The following is a 19,644-nucleotide window of genomic DNA, read 5'->3' on the forward strand; positions in this document are numbered from 1 at the left end:
GGTGGCTCAGTCAGACAGCCAAGTCTGAGGTCGATCTTTTAAATGTCCTTCCTCGTGTAATAACGTCACTCATACAGACAAACACTGCTGCAGACTTTTGAAGGACCACTTCACCCATTTCCAACCGAGGAACATTTTTTGAGGGACCAATTATCTGGAGACGAGGGGGATGAATGGGTGAATGAAAGTGCTTCTTTAAGAAATGATTTTTAGAAAGATAGACTGGAATTTGCTGCCCTTCTCCAGTGCGACAGAGCACATCAAGTGGAAATCGTTGCTGTCAGGCAGAAACCTGAGGCAGATTCTACAAAATGTCTTCTAAATCCTAACCGTTTTCAGAAAAACTTGTGTTGCTATATCAGTGGTGCTCAAAACCTTTCCATGTCAAGGACCCCCAAAATGATTTGTATTTGGCCGCGGACCCCCATCTCAAAATATTTTGTTCCAGGGACCTCCAGAAGCAAGGATCTGAGTAAAAAATGCTTGCTTAAAAAAATATGTATAATATATATATATTCAAAGATTTGAAAAAATGATCATGATTTTTTTTTCTTTTTTTTGACACCCACACCCATTAGGGTGCATCAAAATGCAATGCAAATTTTTTTATCTCAAAATATCAAACTGTTAGGTGTTGCATTTTGTTCCAATGTCTATACAAATGATGTGTGCAACGTTTGGGGAACATTCATTCAGATTTAGAGGTGCAACGCAGCATGTCCAATTTAACTATTATGCCAAAAAGTGCCATTTTGCGTGCTTTTTGAACTCCCATTTCTTGATAACATAACATGGCAATTTCTCAAAAATACAACAAATAGTTATTGAGAAGATGTTTCTGAAAGGAGCAAAATGTGTTTATTTAAGAAGAAACATTGACATTTTCATTGAACATCACTGAAAAATTTTAGAAAATTCTAACATTTTAAGAAAAACGAAAAAACACTGTGTTCAGCTTGCGTTTGCAGCAGCGAAGATTGGGCTGTTCACAGTGGTCCTGCTCAACTGCCTCCAGATTCTACAGATGTTGCTCACTCTTGGCTGCTGCCACAAAGTCTGTTGTGAGTTTGACTCCACGCTCGGCACAGTCATTCATAATGTTGATGGCACGCACATTCACCACACCTGCCTGGAATGATGCGCTGTCTGGTAGCCCAATCCTCTACATTGAGTGAGAGAAATTCTGGATCGATGTGCAGCTGGTGCATACCGAACCAGCAGTCTGGTTTGGCGAGGTCATCTAGCTTGTGCTCCAAGATGGCATCCGCAAGTGCACAACGCAACTGGCACCTTGGTGCTGAAGAGTGCCAGGGGCAGTATCTCACCGGTCAGGTACCTGAGGTGCCTCTTCAGCGCTTTTATGGCTGATGTTGCAATGCCCTCGTCAACAGACGTGTAGGTTGTGGTAGAGTTTGGGGTCATTCTATGCGGCATCTACGGCTGTGTCACAGGTCAGCCACCATGTTGCGTAGATGTGCGCAATGAAGTTGGCAAACGCCCGAATCTTCGGCACCTACTGCCATGTGGTGATGGTGCCCTGGGGAAGCAAGGCGATATGCTGCTCCATCAAAGCCAGCTTGAGAGGGTAGAGGAGCTTGGCCATCCAGCCGCCTTGTGCAGAGCTCCTGACCATTGAAAGTATACTGCAGTCTGTGCTGCTTCATCTGCACCCAGATAGACAAGACACAGCTGCACAAACTTGTGGTAGTCGCCTCGCTTGTAGTCTATCACTGCTGCAGTACAGTGAGTTCAGCATGTAACTTGCCCAGTAACGGTTGTTCGGCATTGGCAGTAATGTAGCGGGACAATGGGCCACTGTAATTGTGCGGCAGCAAGTTCCAGTTGTCCTGCAACAAACAAGTAAACAAGGTAATCTCTGGTGAGCGTAACGTCTCCACCTTGAGATCAGTGAAAATGTGGCTGAGGAGCACCTCACCAATGTGATGCCGGCACCCGGACAAGAGCAGTGGTATACCAAGTGAGAGCTGGATGGCAATGCATGCATACTGCATCTGCATCACAGCGTGTCAAATACCATGTTGATAACCTGGTCGGCACAGCACCAGTCCTGCACTAGCTTGTATGTCAGCTCTCCGCACGCCTCGTCTTTCCTCTTTGTATATGTTGGCACACCAAGCAGTTTGAGCTGCTCCGCATCTCCAACCACCACTGTCAAACGCTCCTCCAACTGGCGCACATTGCTGAACAACATCAGTGTCAACTTGCTGTCCCAGTGCAGGGTGCACATGGGAGATGGTGTCCACTGCTTGTGGTGTTCTTGTGCACTTGGCCGCGTGATCGATCTGCTGTTGCGTAGGATGCTGAAATATTTGCACAATTACAGCCCAACTCTGAACTTAAACGTGAAGGCAGCCTGCTGCATCGGTGTGATCTTCAACAGTGTAGCCAGTGACGCGAGACTCGGCCGGCTGAGGATGTAGGGTGGAATGCAGGCTGTGGTGCCAGTCTTCTGTATCGCAATGCTCATCACTTTCGCTCTCCAACATCGCCATTCTGGACTTCACTGTCATTTCCTGCTGCTCCTTGGTAAAGCGTGCTTGCCGGGCAGCTCCCAAAAGTACAACTCATATGAAAATATCCTTAATAAAAGTACATCGACACAAAGAATAGAGAGTAGATTACCTCAATTGTCTTCAGGTAAAGGGTGGAGTCTTTTTGCCTCACAGCATTGTGCTTCGTTAGCATTAGAATTGTCCTCGATTCTCTCAGGTTAGCATGGCTACCAAATAAGCATTATGTTGAATGTTGAAATGACAGTTGTAGCTAGAGTGCATTATGCACAATGTGTTGGTGATGGCAGTTAAATTAGATTATAAAAATTTAAAAATAATAAACAAAAGGTAAAAACATGCATAGTATGCTGGTTACCCCCTTTTGCCATAAAAGCTGATGGCCGTTGCACCTCTATATCACCTCGTATTGCAAAAATATTTTGCATATGTTGTAACAACATGCATTGGCACACTTTTATCACATTAATAGATCAGCAGGTTAAAATTGTATTTTTTGATGCACCCTAACACCCATATATATATATATATATATATATATATATATATATATATATATATATATATATATATAAAATGACACAGATGTTTTCCCGGATTGAATGGATAAAAAAAGGGAAAAATCTGCAGAAGAAGAGCACAACTTTTTAACGAGTAGCTCAAATCAATGACATTTTCTCCATTATATTACCTCACAAAATATAGCGATTTTTTCCCCCTCCTTTTGAAGGAGAGCGCACAGATGGTTCAGCTTGCATGGGTTTTCATTCTTGATACAGACAGACAGACAGACAGACAGACAGACAGACAGTGTCGTGGAGGTCAGTGGTGGAAAGTAAATTAAAATAAAAGTTATTTATTTAAGTACACGTTAGACTGGAGTGTTTTCAATGTGTTGTTATTTTACTTCTACTATTGCACTTTTTACTCCACTACAATTATTAGTTACTTTGTAGGTCTTTATTATTATTACAAAACAATGTATCCCTTTTATATACATACATATTTTTTACATACTTTGGCTCTGGCTTAGGAAGGCTCTTCCTGCATCTAAATCACCCAGTTTTCACTTTCCCTACTTTGTTTTGTATGTCCAAAACTGTTGCAGTACTTTTTTTTTTTTTAAATGGGGGAAAAATAACCTCGGTTTCAATGGATCCAATGTAGTTATCATTTAGTCACAAACTTTTGCTAATACTTTTTGTTCAATATTTATAGAAACCCATACACAGACAGACAATTCTTATGAATAAAATGTATTTTTTTCCAATCTGTATGGTAGAGTATGTTAATACAATATAACTTATACAGTTGGGGTGGTTGTATTTTGTCTCCCTGCTCTTCTATTGAGAACGTTTAGATCGTGTCAAAGGTCATGTCTCACCTAGACACAGGATCTGACATACATTTTTACCTGATGGTCAATATTCAATTAATCCCCTGAGCAAGCAGGCAGGCTCTATTAGCTCAATGGTAAAAAAGAAAAAAATTCAGCACTTGCGCTGGGAACCGGGGTTCAAATCCGGGGTAGAAGAGGAAAGTAACCCCTTTCACTTTAATGCGATGCGTTGTGAGCTTGTAGATCAGCAATGTTTTGCTACTTTTGTGTGACACTGTAGTATGAAGAAGTAAAGCATTAATTTACAAAAAAACAAACGAAAAGTTAAAATCTGGAAATACGTGGTTTCTGCCCGGACGGCCACGTTTGTTATTTGTTTTTTTGCAGAGAATTCTTTGAACTATAACTGAAATGGCACCTGTTGCAAAACCCCGCTGTCTGTGTGTGTGTGTGTTTGTGTGTGTGCTGTTCGACCAAGTTCCCACGAGACACGGCTAGGCCCCTCGAGACACAGATGGCGTCTCAGTGTGGCGTGGGATCAGCCCCTTTTATACGAGCAGCAACGCTCACAGAGCTTAGTCTGTCTTCCCATGGCGAGGCTGGACCCCGGCCGTCATCATCATCATCATCATCATCATCACGCCAGCGGCTTCTGCATCGCTGACAGACCAGACAGGAGGCGTAGCTAACCCGTTCAAACCGGGAACCTGCCTCTCTGTCATTCTTAGAGTTCTTTGGGCTATTCAAAAATAGCAGATATACAAGCTCATAGCGCGGCACCGAGTGCCGCGCTATGAGCTTGTAGATCTGCTATTTTTTGGGAAGAATCGTGGAAAATGTGTGCAAATCTTTGAATATATATATATTTTTTTAAAGCAAACGTTTGTAACTCAAATCTTTGCTTCTGGGGGATTCTACAAATGTCTTCTAAATCCTAACAGTTTTTTGAAAAAACGTGCGTTGCTATAATATCACTGGTTCTCAAAAATGATGTGTTTGGCCGGGGGTGCCGTGGACCCCCATCTCAAAATATTTTGATCCAGGGACCCCCAGAAGTTATAACAGAGTTAAAAATGTTCGCTTTACAAAATATATATTCAAAGAGTTGCACACATTTTCACGATTCTTCTAAAATAGCAGATCTACGAGTGCCGCGCAATGAGCTTGTAGATCTGCTATTTTTGAATAGCCAAAGAAATCTTAAAATGACACAGATGCATTCCCGGTCTTTAAGGGTTAATTGATGTGGTCCGTCTTGGGGCTGCCTGCTTAGCGAGGTTGCGCGTGCGTGCGTGCGTGCGTGCGTGCGTGCGTGCGTGCGTGCGTGCGTGCGTGCGTGCGTGCGTGCGCGCGCGCGCGTGTGTGTGTGTGTGTGGAGAGACAGAGACAAGATGGGGAAATAGACAGATTGGAGAGTAGAGACAAACAGAGAGAGAGTGATTGAGTGACTGACTGAAAGAAGTAATGATGTACTGGGTGATAAATAGATGGACTGAGAAAGACATCAAAATGAGATTCAATATCTAATATAGGCTACTGTTCATCATTCAACAATTACATCATATAACAAATACATAGTACAACAATTATGTCGTATAACAATTATGTCGTACGACAAGTGTCATAGAACAAAAATGATGACCGGTGGAAAGATGCTAATGTCTCCGGTAGGAGACACAAAGGAGACTCTTTGTGTCTCCTACCAGAACCGCTGCCGGTCATCAAATCATTGGCTTAGGAATGTGACAAAAACAAAAAAACATCCATGAATTCAAGTCTCCATGGGGTAGCCTGAGGCTACGAGCTCAATCCATGGTCTTGAAGGGCGGACCCAAACACAGCCGCCCGGATTTGTGCGTGGCTTCCTATTGCTTCACCAATCTATGTCCCCGCCTCCCCTCCCCTCCCCCCCTCGGCCTGTGCACGGAGCACGCTGACGTCACCAAATTTAGAGCGACGCCCCTCTGCACTCTGATTGGTTAGGAGATAACAAGGTCCAAGACCATCGTTCCTGCATGGCTCCCCCAGGCTTTTTTTCTTTTGTAACAAAAAAAAAAGCCTGGGTTTCCGAGGCTACCATGGGGTGACTAATCGATAGAAAGAAAGTCATTTTGGTGGTGAACTATCCCTTTAAATGCGGCAATGAAATGATAGATCCATGACAGACAGACATACATGGAGACAAAAGGACAGAGGGGACAGACAGACAGACAGACATACATGGAGACAAAAGGACAGAGGGGACAGACAGACGGTGTCACTGTCCTGTAGTCTAGATGTGACACAGAGACAGCGCCTGCTGTGTCCTCTCCCTCCGTAGGGAGATCATAATAATGACTGGACCTGTGGCATGTGGCTCCTCATTATAGACACCGGCTGGCACACACACACACACACGAGTAGTACACACGCACACACATAGTACACACACACACACACGCACACGCACACACACACACACACACACACACACACACACACACAGTAAACAACCTTACACAGAATTCATTTTGATGTGTTTGTTTAATTGTTCGTCTTGTCGGGTGGAAACCTCATATGTCCAAAACTGTCAATTTTCAGGATCATTCAAATTCAAAAATAGCAAAAGTAGCAGATCTACACGCTCGAAACGCTGGAGATAAGAGGTTTCTGAAGTTGATGGCTAGCAGTGCCTTTAATTAGTGAAGCCTATAAGTCATGCTCCGTCGCACCACGAAAATAGCAGACCTACAAGCTCACAACGCGTCACGTCGTGTCCCGTCGTGTCCCGTCGTGAGCTTGTAGGTCTGCTATTGTCTGAGCTTGAATCCCATCTGTCACAAAAACAAAAATAAAAACATAGCTACAAGCTCACAAGGCTGCGGTTACATGGACAATATTTATTCATTCAGAATGAACTCATTCCGAACAGAGATTCATACCCAACTGTTTACATGGAACCTGAATAAAAGTATTCCTCATTTACATGACCCAAAGCATTCATTCGGAATTTAACTTTTGACTTGCGCATAGTGGTTCCCACCTACGCCCGGGCATGGACCAGGGGCCGCCCGGCTCCACTAGACCGAGGCAGAGCTTCCCCTGGTGGGCATGGGGAGGAGGCAATAGCCCCCTTATGCCTCCGCGGCGGAGGTTTGTCGGCCGTAGGCAGGCCGGGAAGCTTTGATTGATTGATTGATTGAATACTTTATTTAGAAAGACATGGAAACAGTACATGGAAGTACAATTCACAATACAAGGTCCTCTAAACTGGATCGCTCATAAAAGCACAATGGCTTATTTAAAATGATAACCCTGTGCACTCAAATCATGATGACATTTAAGAAGACAGACAAATATACACTACTATGCAGATCCTTTTTTTTTTTTACTAGTCAATTCTAATAAAGTTGTTATTTTTCTGCTATGTAAAGCGACTTTGAGTATTTAGAAAAGCGCTATATAAATCGTATGTATTATTATTATTATTATTAACGTCATACAGTCAGCTTACAGGTTACTGGTATGAAAAACAAGAAATATGTACAATAGACAGTTTTAGGAGGGGGGGAGGGAGGGGGGGTAGGTTAAGACTTTGACAGGGGCCAGTTTGGAATTGCAGCCTCCTGTTCAAGGTGATTCTTTAGGGCAGTTTTGAAAGTGAGTAGCAACGCACCGACTCCTGCGTTGTATGCGGTGCGAGCCCGTGTTGAAAACAGTTTGAATAATTATGATTTTTTTTTTACACAAATCTTCTCTTCTGGGGGATCCTTGGCACAAAACGTTTTCAGATGCGGGTCCAAAAATACATATAATATTGGGGGTCCTCGACACGGAAAACTTTTGAGAACCACTGATTTAGAAGGCATTTGTAGAATCGGCCTCAGGTCTTCATGAGCTAAAGTGGTTCAACTGAATTGGATGCTATAATACATACATTTTGCTAGAGGCCCCCTGAAACCCTCTCAAGGACCCATGGGGGGGGGACCCCAGACCCTACTTTGAGAACCACTGCTTTCAGAGACCGACTTGTGTGTTTAGGTTGCATATCGCTGTTGTCGGGCGGAAACCTCTTATCTAAATATTTGACATTTTTTGTGTTTTTTTGTAAACTAATAATCATACTACAGCGTAGGCCTGACCTCGATTATTCGAATAGTCGACTAATCAGTCGAGGGGCGTCTCAACTGCCAATCTCTTAGTCGAATTATGAAAAAAAAAAGTTTTTCAATTGTTTTATTATTCGACTGAGAGATTGGCCTAATTTGTTATATTAATTAACCAGTAGTTTGCCAAAAATAGGATATACATCATGATTTATTGGGAGAAACCAAGCAAGTATATGTTAAATCAGACACTAAGCACCCCTACAGCCCAAATGGAATGTTCCTCTATTGCATAACATCTTTTTTTGCATGATTTGACTGAGAGATTGTCAGTCGAATCAGACTGATTCGACTGACAATCTCAGTTGAATCATGCCATAAAAATGATTAAAAAAAATATTTTTATTTTATTATTATTTTTGTCACTTTTTTTTTGTTGCATTAGTCAACTATTAGTCGACAATACGCAACATTTGGCCAATCAGATTTGACTATAGAAATCCTTAGTCGGGGACAGGCCTACTACAGCGTCACAAAAAAAGCATCACAAATAGCAGATCTACAAGCTCGAAACGCGACGTGAAGCGACGCGTTCCGAGCTTGTAGATCTGCTACTTTTGCTATTTTTGTATTTGAATCCTGAAAAGTACGAGTTTTGGACATGCGAGGTTTCCACCCGACAGAGACGATATACAGTAGCACAGTGGTTAGAGATAAGGAGGCCATACTGTACATAGACACTCATTACAACATTTACTTCAGGTCAGTGTATGCATTATGAAGGCTCCAGTAATCCACTCGTGATGAATTATTCATAGTCTGCTTGTTTACGTTACATTTTCCTAATGTATGATTAATGTAAATTAGAGGACTTTATTCACATCGGATTAGTCAGTACGGCAGCAGGAATACAGCCAAGTACTAGAGAGAGCGAGAAAGAGCGAGAGACCTGAGGAATAAATGGATAACGTGTGTGTGTGTGTGTGTGTGGGTGTGTGCGTGTGCGTGCGCGCGCGTGCGTGCGCGACACTATACTTGTGAAAGAAAAATGGTTGTTTTTATGGTTGAACAATTTTTTTTTTTAGATATGTTTACAATTAGAAAAAGGTTGGCGATTAGGATTACACATTTAGAAGTTAGGTTCAGGGGGTTGGAATTGGAGAGTAAAACACAATTTTATACTTAGTTGCGTGCCAGTGTCATGCGCAGAAAAATAGCCGATCTACAAGCTCACAACTCGTGCTGTGAGCTTGTAGATCGTCTATTTTTCGTATATTAAAAAAAATAAATGGCACTCATAAATTTGTCATCCTAAAATGTTAATGTCCTCACAAGTATAGTAATACAAGTGCGTGCGTGCGTGCGTGCGTGCGTGCGTGCGTGCGTGCGTGCGTGCGTGCGTGCGTGCGTGCGTGCGTGCGTGCGTGCGTGCGTGTGTGCGTGCGTGGGTGCGTGCATGCGTCTAGTTTCCCTGCCAGCTGCAAATAATGGAGCTCATGTGAATGGTACAGTACATGTAGAGACATGTGACATTAACAACCACATCTCGTCAATAATACAGTACATGTCCTTCATTATTTTGCTGCAAGCGGAGCAAAACATAGTGATACAACTATATACATAATGTGGGGTCAGTGACGGGTCAACTCACTCCATTTATTATTTTCTGAAAGAATATATAGGCTATATATACTGTGTGTGTATACAAGTATAACACATCTACTGTAGCCTGTTTCAAAATGTACTATAAGGTTTGTAGCAACAACCTTACTACACTTTGGTCGGTGGAAATATTTTAATATTTCAGGTATATTCTGGCCAGTGGCCACTAGGCCTGTAATTTTGTAATTTTAGGGCAAAGCCACTTGGCCTTTGGTGTTGTCCATTTTTTGAGGGAACAAAGGCCAAATGCTAGGGCAGGAAGGCCATCAAATAAAGATTTAGAAGTCCATTAAAGTAATTGAATTTAAGGGTTAAGGATGATTTGAAATGTAATATGTAGACTATCTGCAGTGAAAAAAAATTATTAAGGTATTTACAATCTGATCCTGCACCGATCAAAGTAACTGGATTGGTTTAAAGATGGGGACTCAGGGGAGTTAAGAATTCAGAATCTCAACAAAAGACACTGGTGTCTACATGACGAGAAAGAGACACTGGTGTCTACATGACGAGAAAGAGACACTGGTGTCTGCATATTCACAAGAAAGAGACACTGGTGTCTACATGACGAGAAAGAGACACTGGTGTCTGCATATTCACAAGAAAGAGACACTGGTGTCTACATATTGACAAGAAAGAGAAAGAGGAGAAAGTGGTACAGGTCAGCTGGGGCATTAAGGCCACTGTGGCCTCAGGGCATGCCATTTTCTTGAGGGGCACAAGGCCAAACTGAGGGGCAACGACGGCCATGACCTTCGTGTCCTCCCTGAAATTCATGCCCTGGTGGCCACACAAGATATGCTTTCTCCTGTATATTTTCTAGAGAAGTATTTTATTATATTTTTTGTATATTTTGGAAAGATTTACGTTAATAAATGTTCTGTATATGTGAGAGTGTGTATGCGTGCGTGTGTGCAACATGCATGCACGCACGCACGCATGCGTGGGTGGTTGCGTGCGTGCGTGCGTGCGTGCGTGCGTGCGTGCGTGCGTGCGTGCGTGCGTGCGTGCGTGCGTGCGTGCGTGCGTGCATGCATGCATTTTACTAAGTAAACGGTCAACCAAAGTGTAATCTTGCAACAATGGAAATCAGAATCTAGCCCTCTGTTCCAGCAGTGGCTTAGAGACTTGGGCAATGTGCTACACATCAGTGTTGATTTTGACCGCAAATTTCGATTTAGTTGTAGTCATAGTCTTTTGAATCACATCTCCATTTAGTTTTAGCCATATTTTAGTCATCTGAAATGTTTTATTGTTAGTCTAGTTATAGTCGACTAAATCTACAGCTGATTTAGTCGACTAAAATGTGGCGGTGCCTTGATGGCGTCGTAATGGAGGATTTTACACTTGGTTGCATGTTGAAAATAGCCGATCTACAAGCTCACAACGCGTCGCAGCGCGCCGCGTTGTGAGCTTGTAGATCTGCTATTTTCAGAGTGCAACATCCGAGCACAACCGAACATAAAATGACTTGTCTTTTAGTTCTACTGGATCTCTTCTCCACTCGTCCCTCCCTAACATTTTAGTCTAGTTTTTATTTGTTGATGAAATTGTCAATATATTTAGTCTCAGGTTTAGTCATCGTAGATTCGTTTTTATTTGGTTTTTATTTAGTTTTCGTCAGTGAAAAAAGGTAGTCGACGAAGATTTTTCTTCATAATTTTAGCCGACGAAACTGCTATCACATGCTGAGGATTCGGTATGCAATCAATCAACAAAAAAAGATCACGTCTTCCTGAAAATATGACAGCCTCTGTTGGATAGGTGGTCGGTCTCCTGAGACGGAGCCTGTGCTCAGGGTGGCCCCTCAAGTGCTTGAGAACAGTATTTCTCTGTGTGTTTTCTTTATGTATAATATATTGGACCAACAAGCGTATCACATATGCTGTCATCTCCTCTGATACTCTTCTGGCTGGTGTGTTGTTTTGTTTTAGTATTTTCTTTTTCCCTTTTTGTTTTTTTCCCCCTCCTTTTTTTTCACTTTTTGCCCTCTTCATTGTACCTTTTTATTTAATGTACAGCTTTTGTGAGGGGTTTGGGTGGGAGGGTTTGTGTTTGTTGTATTTGTCTTGTGTGGTTTTTTTTTCTCCAGAAAACTAAAAGGGTTTCTTTGTTTGACTGTTTATCTTATCCTGTAAGCTGTGACAATCCTTCAATACAAATTATGTTAAAATAAAAGTAAACGGGCAACAAAGTAATGGACGGACACGTCTGGGCTCTATGCCTTCATCAACAATCTACCTTCCCTGCCAGCTACAAACAATAGACCCCATGTGAACCTCTGTTTGCCTTCAGCAGCAACATTCGAAAGTGAAGTTCGAAAGTGACGAAAATGTGTGTATTTGGCCACAGACCCCCATTTGAATTTTTTTTCTGCCAGGGACCTCCAGAAGAGAATATGTAAAAAATACGTTTACAACATTTTCAATATTTTCCCAAAAAATATTTTCTAAAATAGCAGATGTAGAAGCTTGTAGCTCTGCCATTTTTTAATAGCCAACATAAAAATTGATGAATTGGTTAAAATGCTATGTCAACTAATTTAGCTGAGGACCCCCTGGAACACCACCTTCTTACTTCTATCTCTTCGCGTTGCAACGTGAAGAGATTAGGTGTAGAGAGAAGAAAGGAGGGGGGCTAAGGATAGACCCCTGGGGGACCTCGGTTAATTAGGTATATAGGGTTTAAGACTGGTTAGGCTGCGTTCACCCACTCGTGAAAGGGGGTCCATTGAGACGAGCTAGAAAGGAAACATCATGTGACTAATTTAAAATATGATGCAACACTATCTCAGACTATTGACGCTTATCGTCTCTGTCGGGGTGGAAACTGGAAACCTCATGTGTGCAAAGCTGTGGCTTTTCAGGATGCAAATTCAAAAGTAGCAAAAAGATCTACTTGCTTCGTGCCGCATTTCGAGCTTGTAGATCTGCTACCTTTTGATGCTTTTGTCTGACGCTGTAGTGTGATCAAGTAGGGCGTTAAAGGGATAGTTCACCCCCAAAATGACTTTTTTTTCTATCGATTAGATCACCCCATGGAGACTTGAATAATTTGATGACCTGCAGCGGTTCCGGTAGGAGACACAAAGAGTCTCCTTTGTGTCTCCTACCAGGAACCGCTGCCTACCGGTCCGCTGGTCATCAAATTATTGGCTTAGGAATGCGACAAAAACAAAAGATATCCATGAATTCAAGTCTCCATGGGGTGACTAATGGATTTTTTTTTTTGTGAACTATCCCTTTAATTTGCGAAAAAACACAAAAAGTTAAAATATGGAGACGGCGAGGATATGCATATGGCTCTGCCTCCCATTTCCATTTTCTTGATTGCTAATCAAGCCTCTTGCACATGGTCTGTGCACCGTGTTCCAATCAAGCCTCTCACACAACAGAAAACCTGATTGTATCCCATGGACAATCAAACATGTGAAAATGTATTGAAGCTTTTTTGTGTGTGTGTGAGATTTTATTTTTAATTTGAAGAAGAGTCGGCAGCCAACATACTGTAACAGGCTCTATGCGCAGCAGCCATATTGGCAAGAAATTGAGCCCCTTCCTTACTTCCTTCACAGGTGTTACCAATGATATTGATTAAGGCTCTGTTCAATTTGATGTAGCACAATGGTTCTCAAACTTTTTCAGGGACTGTTTCAAGGACCCCCATAACTCTGAGAGTGTACGTACAAACATTTGCACAACCTCAGAGTTACACACCAACCATGGGGGATACAATACAAACGTGTCTACTCTACTGTTTATTTCATTATCTTCCTATACAGTACTGTATGTTCTGTGTTTATATACCGTGTGCATGTTGCCTCTTGATAAAATGGGGTAAACTATGGGGTAAATTATTCAAATATCCGTCAGTATTTTGAAGTATGTCTTTTTTAAAGGAGTAGTTCACCCCAAAAATGACTCATTTTCTATCCATTACACACCTGAACACATGAAGCCTTGAATTCATTGACATTTATTTTGTTTCTGTTCCATTACTAAGCCAATAATTTGATGACCGGTGGAGTCTCTGGTAGGAAACTCAATGGAGACTCTTTGAGTCTCCTACAGCTACAGTAGGAGACTCCGCCGGTCATCAAATTATTGGCTCAGGAATGCAACAAAAACAAATCTCTATGAATTCAAGGCTTCATGGGGTTTGTAATTGATAGAAAATGTGTAATTTCTTGGGTGAACTACTCCTTTAAGGTCATGTCACTGTGTCCCCATCCCCCCATGTGACCCCTCCAAGCTACAACGATGTGAATTCGCTTTTTTCTGTTGTTTTTGTACAGCCTGTGGTAAAGAATACTATAATGTGCATATACAGTGACTTAACCTTTAGCCTTTTTCAGGCGAGCTCATTATTAGGAGCAGCTGTTCTTACAGTATGTATAGCATCAGCCTGAGGCTGTGTAGCAGCAGCAATACACAAAACAAATGGTCGCTATCGGGGAAGAAACCTCTTATCTCCATATTCTAACTGTTTGAGTTTTTTTTCTCGTAAATGAATCCTGAAAAGTCTAACCGTTTTGGACATATGAGGTTTCCACCCGACAGAGACGATATATTGGTTCTTCAGTGGTACAAAGAACCACTGAAGGGTTCTTTCATAGGGTTATACCCCTGTATGGTTCGTTTTATTTTGTGTTTTTTTTCCCTTTTTAGTAGGGGTGTGCCGAAACGATACGATACTAATTTCACGAAACGATACGATACGATATTGGGCTCACAACTTCGATACGATTTCGATACGATGCGCACTTTTTTTTATTATAAAAATATATGGGGGAGAAAAAAAGCAAATGCAAACAAATAATTCTGTTTTTGCATTATTCAGACATGCAAACTTGTAGCTTTTCAGCTACAATAGCCGTTTTGAATCCAATTAGGGCAATAGTGTGACACCTGACCCGAAAAAAACAACTTGTTTGTCACCCTTTTCACCTCGGGGCTGTTTGCATGCCTGATTATTATTATTGTAAAAAAAAACTCAAAACAATACATATCGTCACGAAAACGTATCGCGATATATCGCGGGACGATATATCGGCACACCCCTACTTTTTAGCCCTTTTTCTCACCAATTTAGTCGTTATGCCAATTGATTCCTCCCCACTCACATTTCTCTGTTGTCACTGCTGTTGAATCCTACTGACTCACTTGTGGCAGATATCACCTTCCCCGCCCCGGCTTCCTTCCCCCCCCAAAAAAACCGGGCCTATTGGGTTCGTAAGATCACTCTGATGCACCGCGGTGGATTTGACACCTTGAGAATCACTGCTATATGTAGCACCCTTACTATACAGTAGGTACTAAAAAAAAACAGGCTCCCCTATGATTGCGAGCAAAAGAACAACTTTCAGTGCTATTCAGTGCTGGAACGCATCTGTCATCTTTTTATTTGAGCTAAAAAAGCATTATTTTACACTTTGGCTATTCAAAAATAGCAGATCTACAAGCTCACCGAGTGCGCTATGAGCTTGTAGATCAGTTGTTTTTGAAAAATCGTGAAAATGTGTGCAAATCTTTGAATATATATTGTTTAAAGCGAAAATTTTTTACTCTTTTCTTTGTTTCTGGGGGGGGGGGGGGGGGTCCCTGGAACAACATATTTTGAGATGGGGGTCGGCGGCCAAATACATATAATTTTGGGGGTCCTTGACATGAAAAAGTTTGAGCACCACTGATATAGAAACGTACGTTTTGCAGAAAACTGATTTAGAATGACATTTGTAGAATCGGCTTCAGGTCTTAATGGGTTAATTTACGGGAAAAACATCTTCTCTGTGTACAGCAAACTGTGCTCTTCTTTACGTCCATGTTTTGCCCCCCCCCCCCCCTCCCCTGCAGATTCCGTGGTGGCGTACAGGAACCGCGACGGCGACGTCATCAAGTTCGACTTCGTGTCCAACAGGTCGGAGGTCATTCTGAGCAACAGCACATTCGTAAGAGGAGGCTTTTTTAAACGTCTATGCATGCCCTTCCTCTCTGTATTGTTTGGTCCTCTGGGCGGAAAGGCTGCACTCAACCAGTGGTGGAAAAAGTACTGACATGTTTTACTTAACTCTTTGACTGCCAGAGTATTTTCATAATGTACTCACCCAGTGCCAAGCGATTTTCGTGTTTTTAGTAGTTTTAAAGTTGTCATAAAAGTTTTAATCCATATTTATCGATCGATTCACTGTGTGTTTCCGGAGCAGGAGTCTCTGACTATTGCTCCGGATGCAAAACATTGCACCCGGAGCTAGTGTCCCCTTCGCTACAGGCCGTTGGAAACACGCGTCTCCTCGGAAAAATGGACAAAAAAAATAAATAACAGAGATACAGGCGAAAGAAAAAAAACTACAAACATGGAGTCGACGGGAACGGAATGACGTTAAATCCATTATTTCCGTAGCCATTTGTGCTACAGTTTTACTGCAGTTTTTAAATAATATAGTATTTGCCTCTGAGATGTAGTGGAAAAGTAAAAGTACTGAAAATTGGAAATATTTTGTAATTATGTGCAGTATTGAGTAAATGTACTTAGTTACTTAAATGAGTCCTTTCGGGGCAATTTCAGTCAGTAGGTTAGACTGTTAGTACACTGAATTTGTATTCCATATTATGGGCATAAAAGAGACACAGACAGACGGGCACAACGGGTACTCTGACAAATCCGCGGGCTATGACTCGGACATATTGGTCGGATCGGCGGTGCGACGTATGTGTGAGGGTCGCGTAGCGAACTCTAGTTATGTATACATTTGATTTGTCCTTCTTTTACCCTTCTTATTGAGCCTGGATTCTGATTAACTCTCCCGACCCAAGCCTTCTTTTCTTGTACCGTTACGTAAGAGGAATTTAATGAGGATCTGAAGCCTTTGGACACGTTTTGCTTTGCGTGTTTAATTATCTAGGCCAAATATAAACATGCAGTCGGGGACCAGTGTGGTTGAAGATTGACACTGGTTGCACATAACGCATAAAATAATGAAAGAAAAACCACAGAGGAACTCTGTTCCATCCACAACATGTTTTTATACATCTTTTTACTGGAAGGGTTTCAACTTATTGCATCAAATGCTGGTTCGACAGCACTGCTGTGGTCAACCTGAAGAGTCTCTGAAGGGTTTTAAAGGGATAGTTCACCCAAAAAAAAAAAAATTTGTCACCCCATGGAGACTTGAATTCATGGATGTCTTTTTTTCCTAAGCCAATAATTTGATGACCAGCGGACCGGCAGGCAGCGGTTCCGGTAGGAGACACAAAGGAGACTCTTTGTGTATCCTACCGGAACCGCCACCAAATTTTTGGCTTAGGAATGGGACAAAAACTAAAGAATATCCATGATCCAAGTCTCCATGGGGTGACTAATCCATAGAAAAAAAGTCATTTTGGGGGTGAACTATCCCTTTAAACATGACCTCGGGCCAAGACCAGCGTTGCCAGATTTTGCGAGAGAAATAAGCAACCAGGTCTATGAAAGCAAGCCCAAAGGAAGCGACTATATAGGCCACATGAGCACTTCAAACCTATATATACGTTGGCTATTTGAAAATAGCCGATCGGATCTACTACCAATCTTCCAGAAAATCCTAATGATCTCAGATATCTCATAAAAAGCAAAGGTTAACCCTCTGGCGTGTGGCACAAAACACAACATTACTACGGTATCCTTTTTTTTGTCAGTGCTGTTAGGGCCGACTTTAGCATCAAATCTGCAATTTCTTCAACTGGTTGGCTGTATGGCAACGAAAACATCATCATAATTCTAAATATTGTGCTGATTGTTTATGAAACACGGCGCAAGTGTGTGTCGTGAGATTTTATTTAGCTTTAATCCATGCAAATATCATACAAACTTCCCACCACTGCCTACTAACATTTCTTGTGTCTGACTGTAGGTGGCGTTCAAAGTGGCCAAATACTCCCTGTCTCCGGACCTCGAGTACGCACTCTTCGCCTATGATGTGAAGCAGGTAGGTTTACAATTACAATTTTATTTTTATTTTTTATTTTTTTATTTTTACGTTAAGCATTTGAACCCTAGTATCCCTATTCTGAGGGGAACATTAACAAAAAATAGCAGATCTACAAGCTCACAAAACGAGGTTTGGTGTAGAGGGGGGAAAAAGGAGCAAACCAAGTACAGAGCCAAATGTCAAGTTTAATGAGGGTTAAATGTCTGAAATAAACAAACAATAAAAACTGTAATTTACACAACACTGATGATAGTCAATTAAGCTATCTATGAAATCCATGAAAAAGTTTAATCTGCAACACAATTGTATACACTGTCCTTGGCCTGAAAAACATTGAAGACCCCTGATCTAGGGTTTAAGTTAAGGTAACGTTTTTTTTAAGAGATGGAAATGTTGAAACTTTTCCATCAAGTTTGTACTGAATGTGTTTCTTTTGACCATGTTCTTTTGTGGCATGGTTTGGGAACACATGTCTTTGAAAGAAACAACGATAAACAAAACAAAAGTGAAGCTCACGGGGGAGTCACAGCTTCGAGTTGTATTTTTCTCTTCTTCTGCAGAAGGACAAAAAAAAACTATTCTTCAGAAACATTCTCAATCCTTATAGGAGTCCCGGACAATCCCCCCCCTGTTTGGAAGCCCATCATGCTCTCTACATAGTGAACTTCTCATTGTTCCCTCTGGTCGATAAACACCAAGGAGTGAAAAAATCATTCATCATCGTCCCTGCAGGTGTTGCACTACTTAACCCATTCAACCCAGGAACGCATCTACAAAATGTCTTCTAAATCCTAACAGGTTTCTGATAAACGTATGTTGCTACATCAGTGGTTCTCAAACGTCAAGGACCACCCAAAATGATATGTATTTGGGCCGCTGATCGACCCCCATCTCAAAATATTTAGTTCCAGGGACCCCCCAGAGGCAAAGATTTGAGTTAGAAAATGTTCGCTTTAAGAAATATATTCGCGCGGCACTCGGTGCCGCGCTATGAGCTTGTATATCTGCCTAAAAGTATAAAATAATGGCTATGGCTAAAATCTAAAACGACACGGATGCGTTCCCGGGTTGAATGGGATAAAGGTCGCTGACTGACAGCTCTCCCCCGCCGTCTCCAGCAACAATGGCTACTAATGACCAAACAGTTTGCAAAAAGTACTGTACAAGAAATCATCAATACTAGGAGCAGTAGAAGTATATTTACAGAATGTGTGTGTGTGTGTGTGTGTGTGTGTGTGTGTGTGTGTGTGTGTGTGTGTGTGTGTGTGTGTGTGTGTGTGTGTGTGTGTGTGTGTGTGTGTGTGTGTGTGTGTGTGTGTGTGTGTGTGTGTGTGTGTGTGTGTGTGTGTGTGTGTGTGGGAGTCATTTCTTTTTGGCAAGCTAGAAGTCTTGTCTAGGTCCAGTTGCAAATTGCAGACGGGTCGCTCTTTTATGGCGGTTTTGAAGGAGGGTAGGGACTGGGAGTCAGGGGCGCTGGCATGGAAAATGTACTGCGTGCGTGGAGCGCTCGCCCGCGGGTTTGTATTTCCGGGTTTGTTACTTTTTCTTTTTTTTTCCGTTACTTCATTTCGGTTAATTCGGTTAATTAGGAAAAAAAAAATGACTGGACTGAATATTTTTTTGTTCTCGACTGGACTGAATCATAGGGGGACACGGTGTCTTTTAATTAAACAGGCACCGGCGCCACTGCTGGGAGTCATACTGTTTGATGGCTGGTGGTAAAGGCATTCCACATTTTGGTGGCATAATAGCAGAATTAATTCTAGCCTGGGCGTGGCCAGACTTCTATCACTGCGTAGATATTACGACTGGAATCTCTGTGTGGAACCTGCATTTCCAAGGAGCGAATTTCAAAAAATTGTGATATTTGCATACTGGGCCCTGATTGGTCCCTCACTTACTTCGGAGGGAGTGAAATCCAATCACAACCCGGCGGTGCCAGACCAAATCTGCCGAGGGCAATGTTGTTGTTTTTTTGCAACGGCAGATTTGTCTGGTTTCCAGGATAAATTAATTCATCCCCATGTTTGTGACGAATCTGGAGGGGAATGGAATCTGCTA

At 42.0% G+C, this 19,644-nt stretch overlaps 1 protein-coding gene across 1 annotated transcript in view; it reads left to right on the plus strand.

Annotated features, from left to right (window-relative positions):
* The window catches only part of LOC308080294 (inactive dipeptidyl peptidase 10-like), a gene marked incomplete at both ends in the record, with an annotated part of 115,615 nt that overhangs the window by 38,367 nt on the left and 57,604 nt on the right, over positions 1–19,644 (plus strand). The window contains 2 exons of the mRNA XM_080422090.1: positions 15,470–15,564; positions 17,506–17,580. Of these exons, the coding sequence (XP_080278216.1) occupies positions 15,470–15,564; positions 17,506–17,580 (170 nt within the window). The remainder of the gene's footprint in view (positions 1–15,469; positions 15,565–17,505; positions 17,581–19,644) is intronic.

Source organism: Gymnoscopelus braueri, assembly GCF_963280865.1.
Source record: "Gymnoscopelus braueri genome assembly, chromosome: 24".
Taxonomy (NCBI): Eukaryota; Metazoa; Chordata; class Actinopteri; order Myctophiformes; family Myctophidae; genus Gymnoscopelus; species Gymnoscopelus braueri.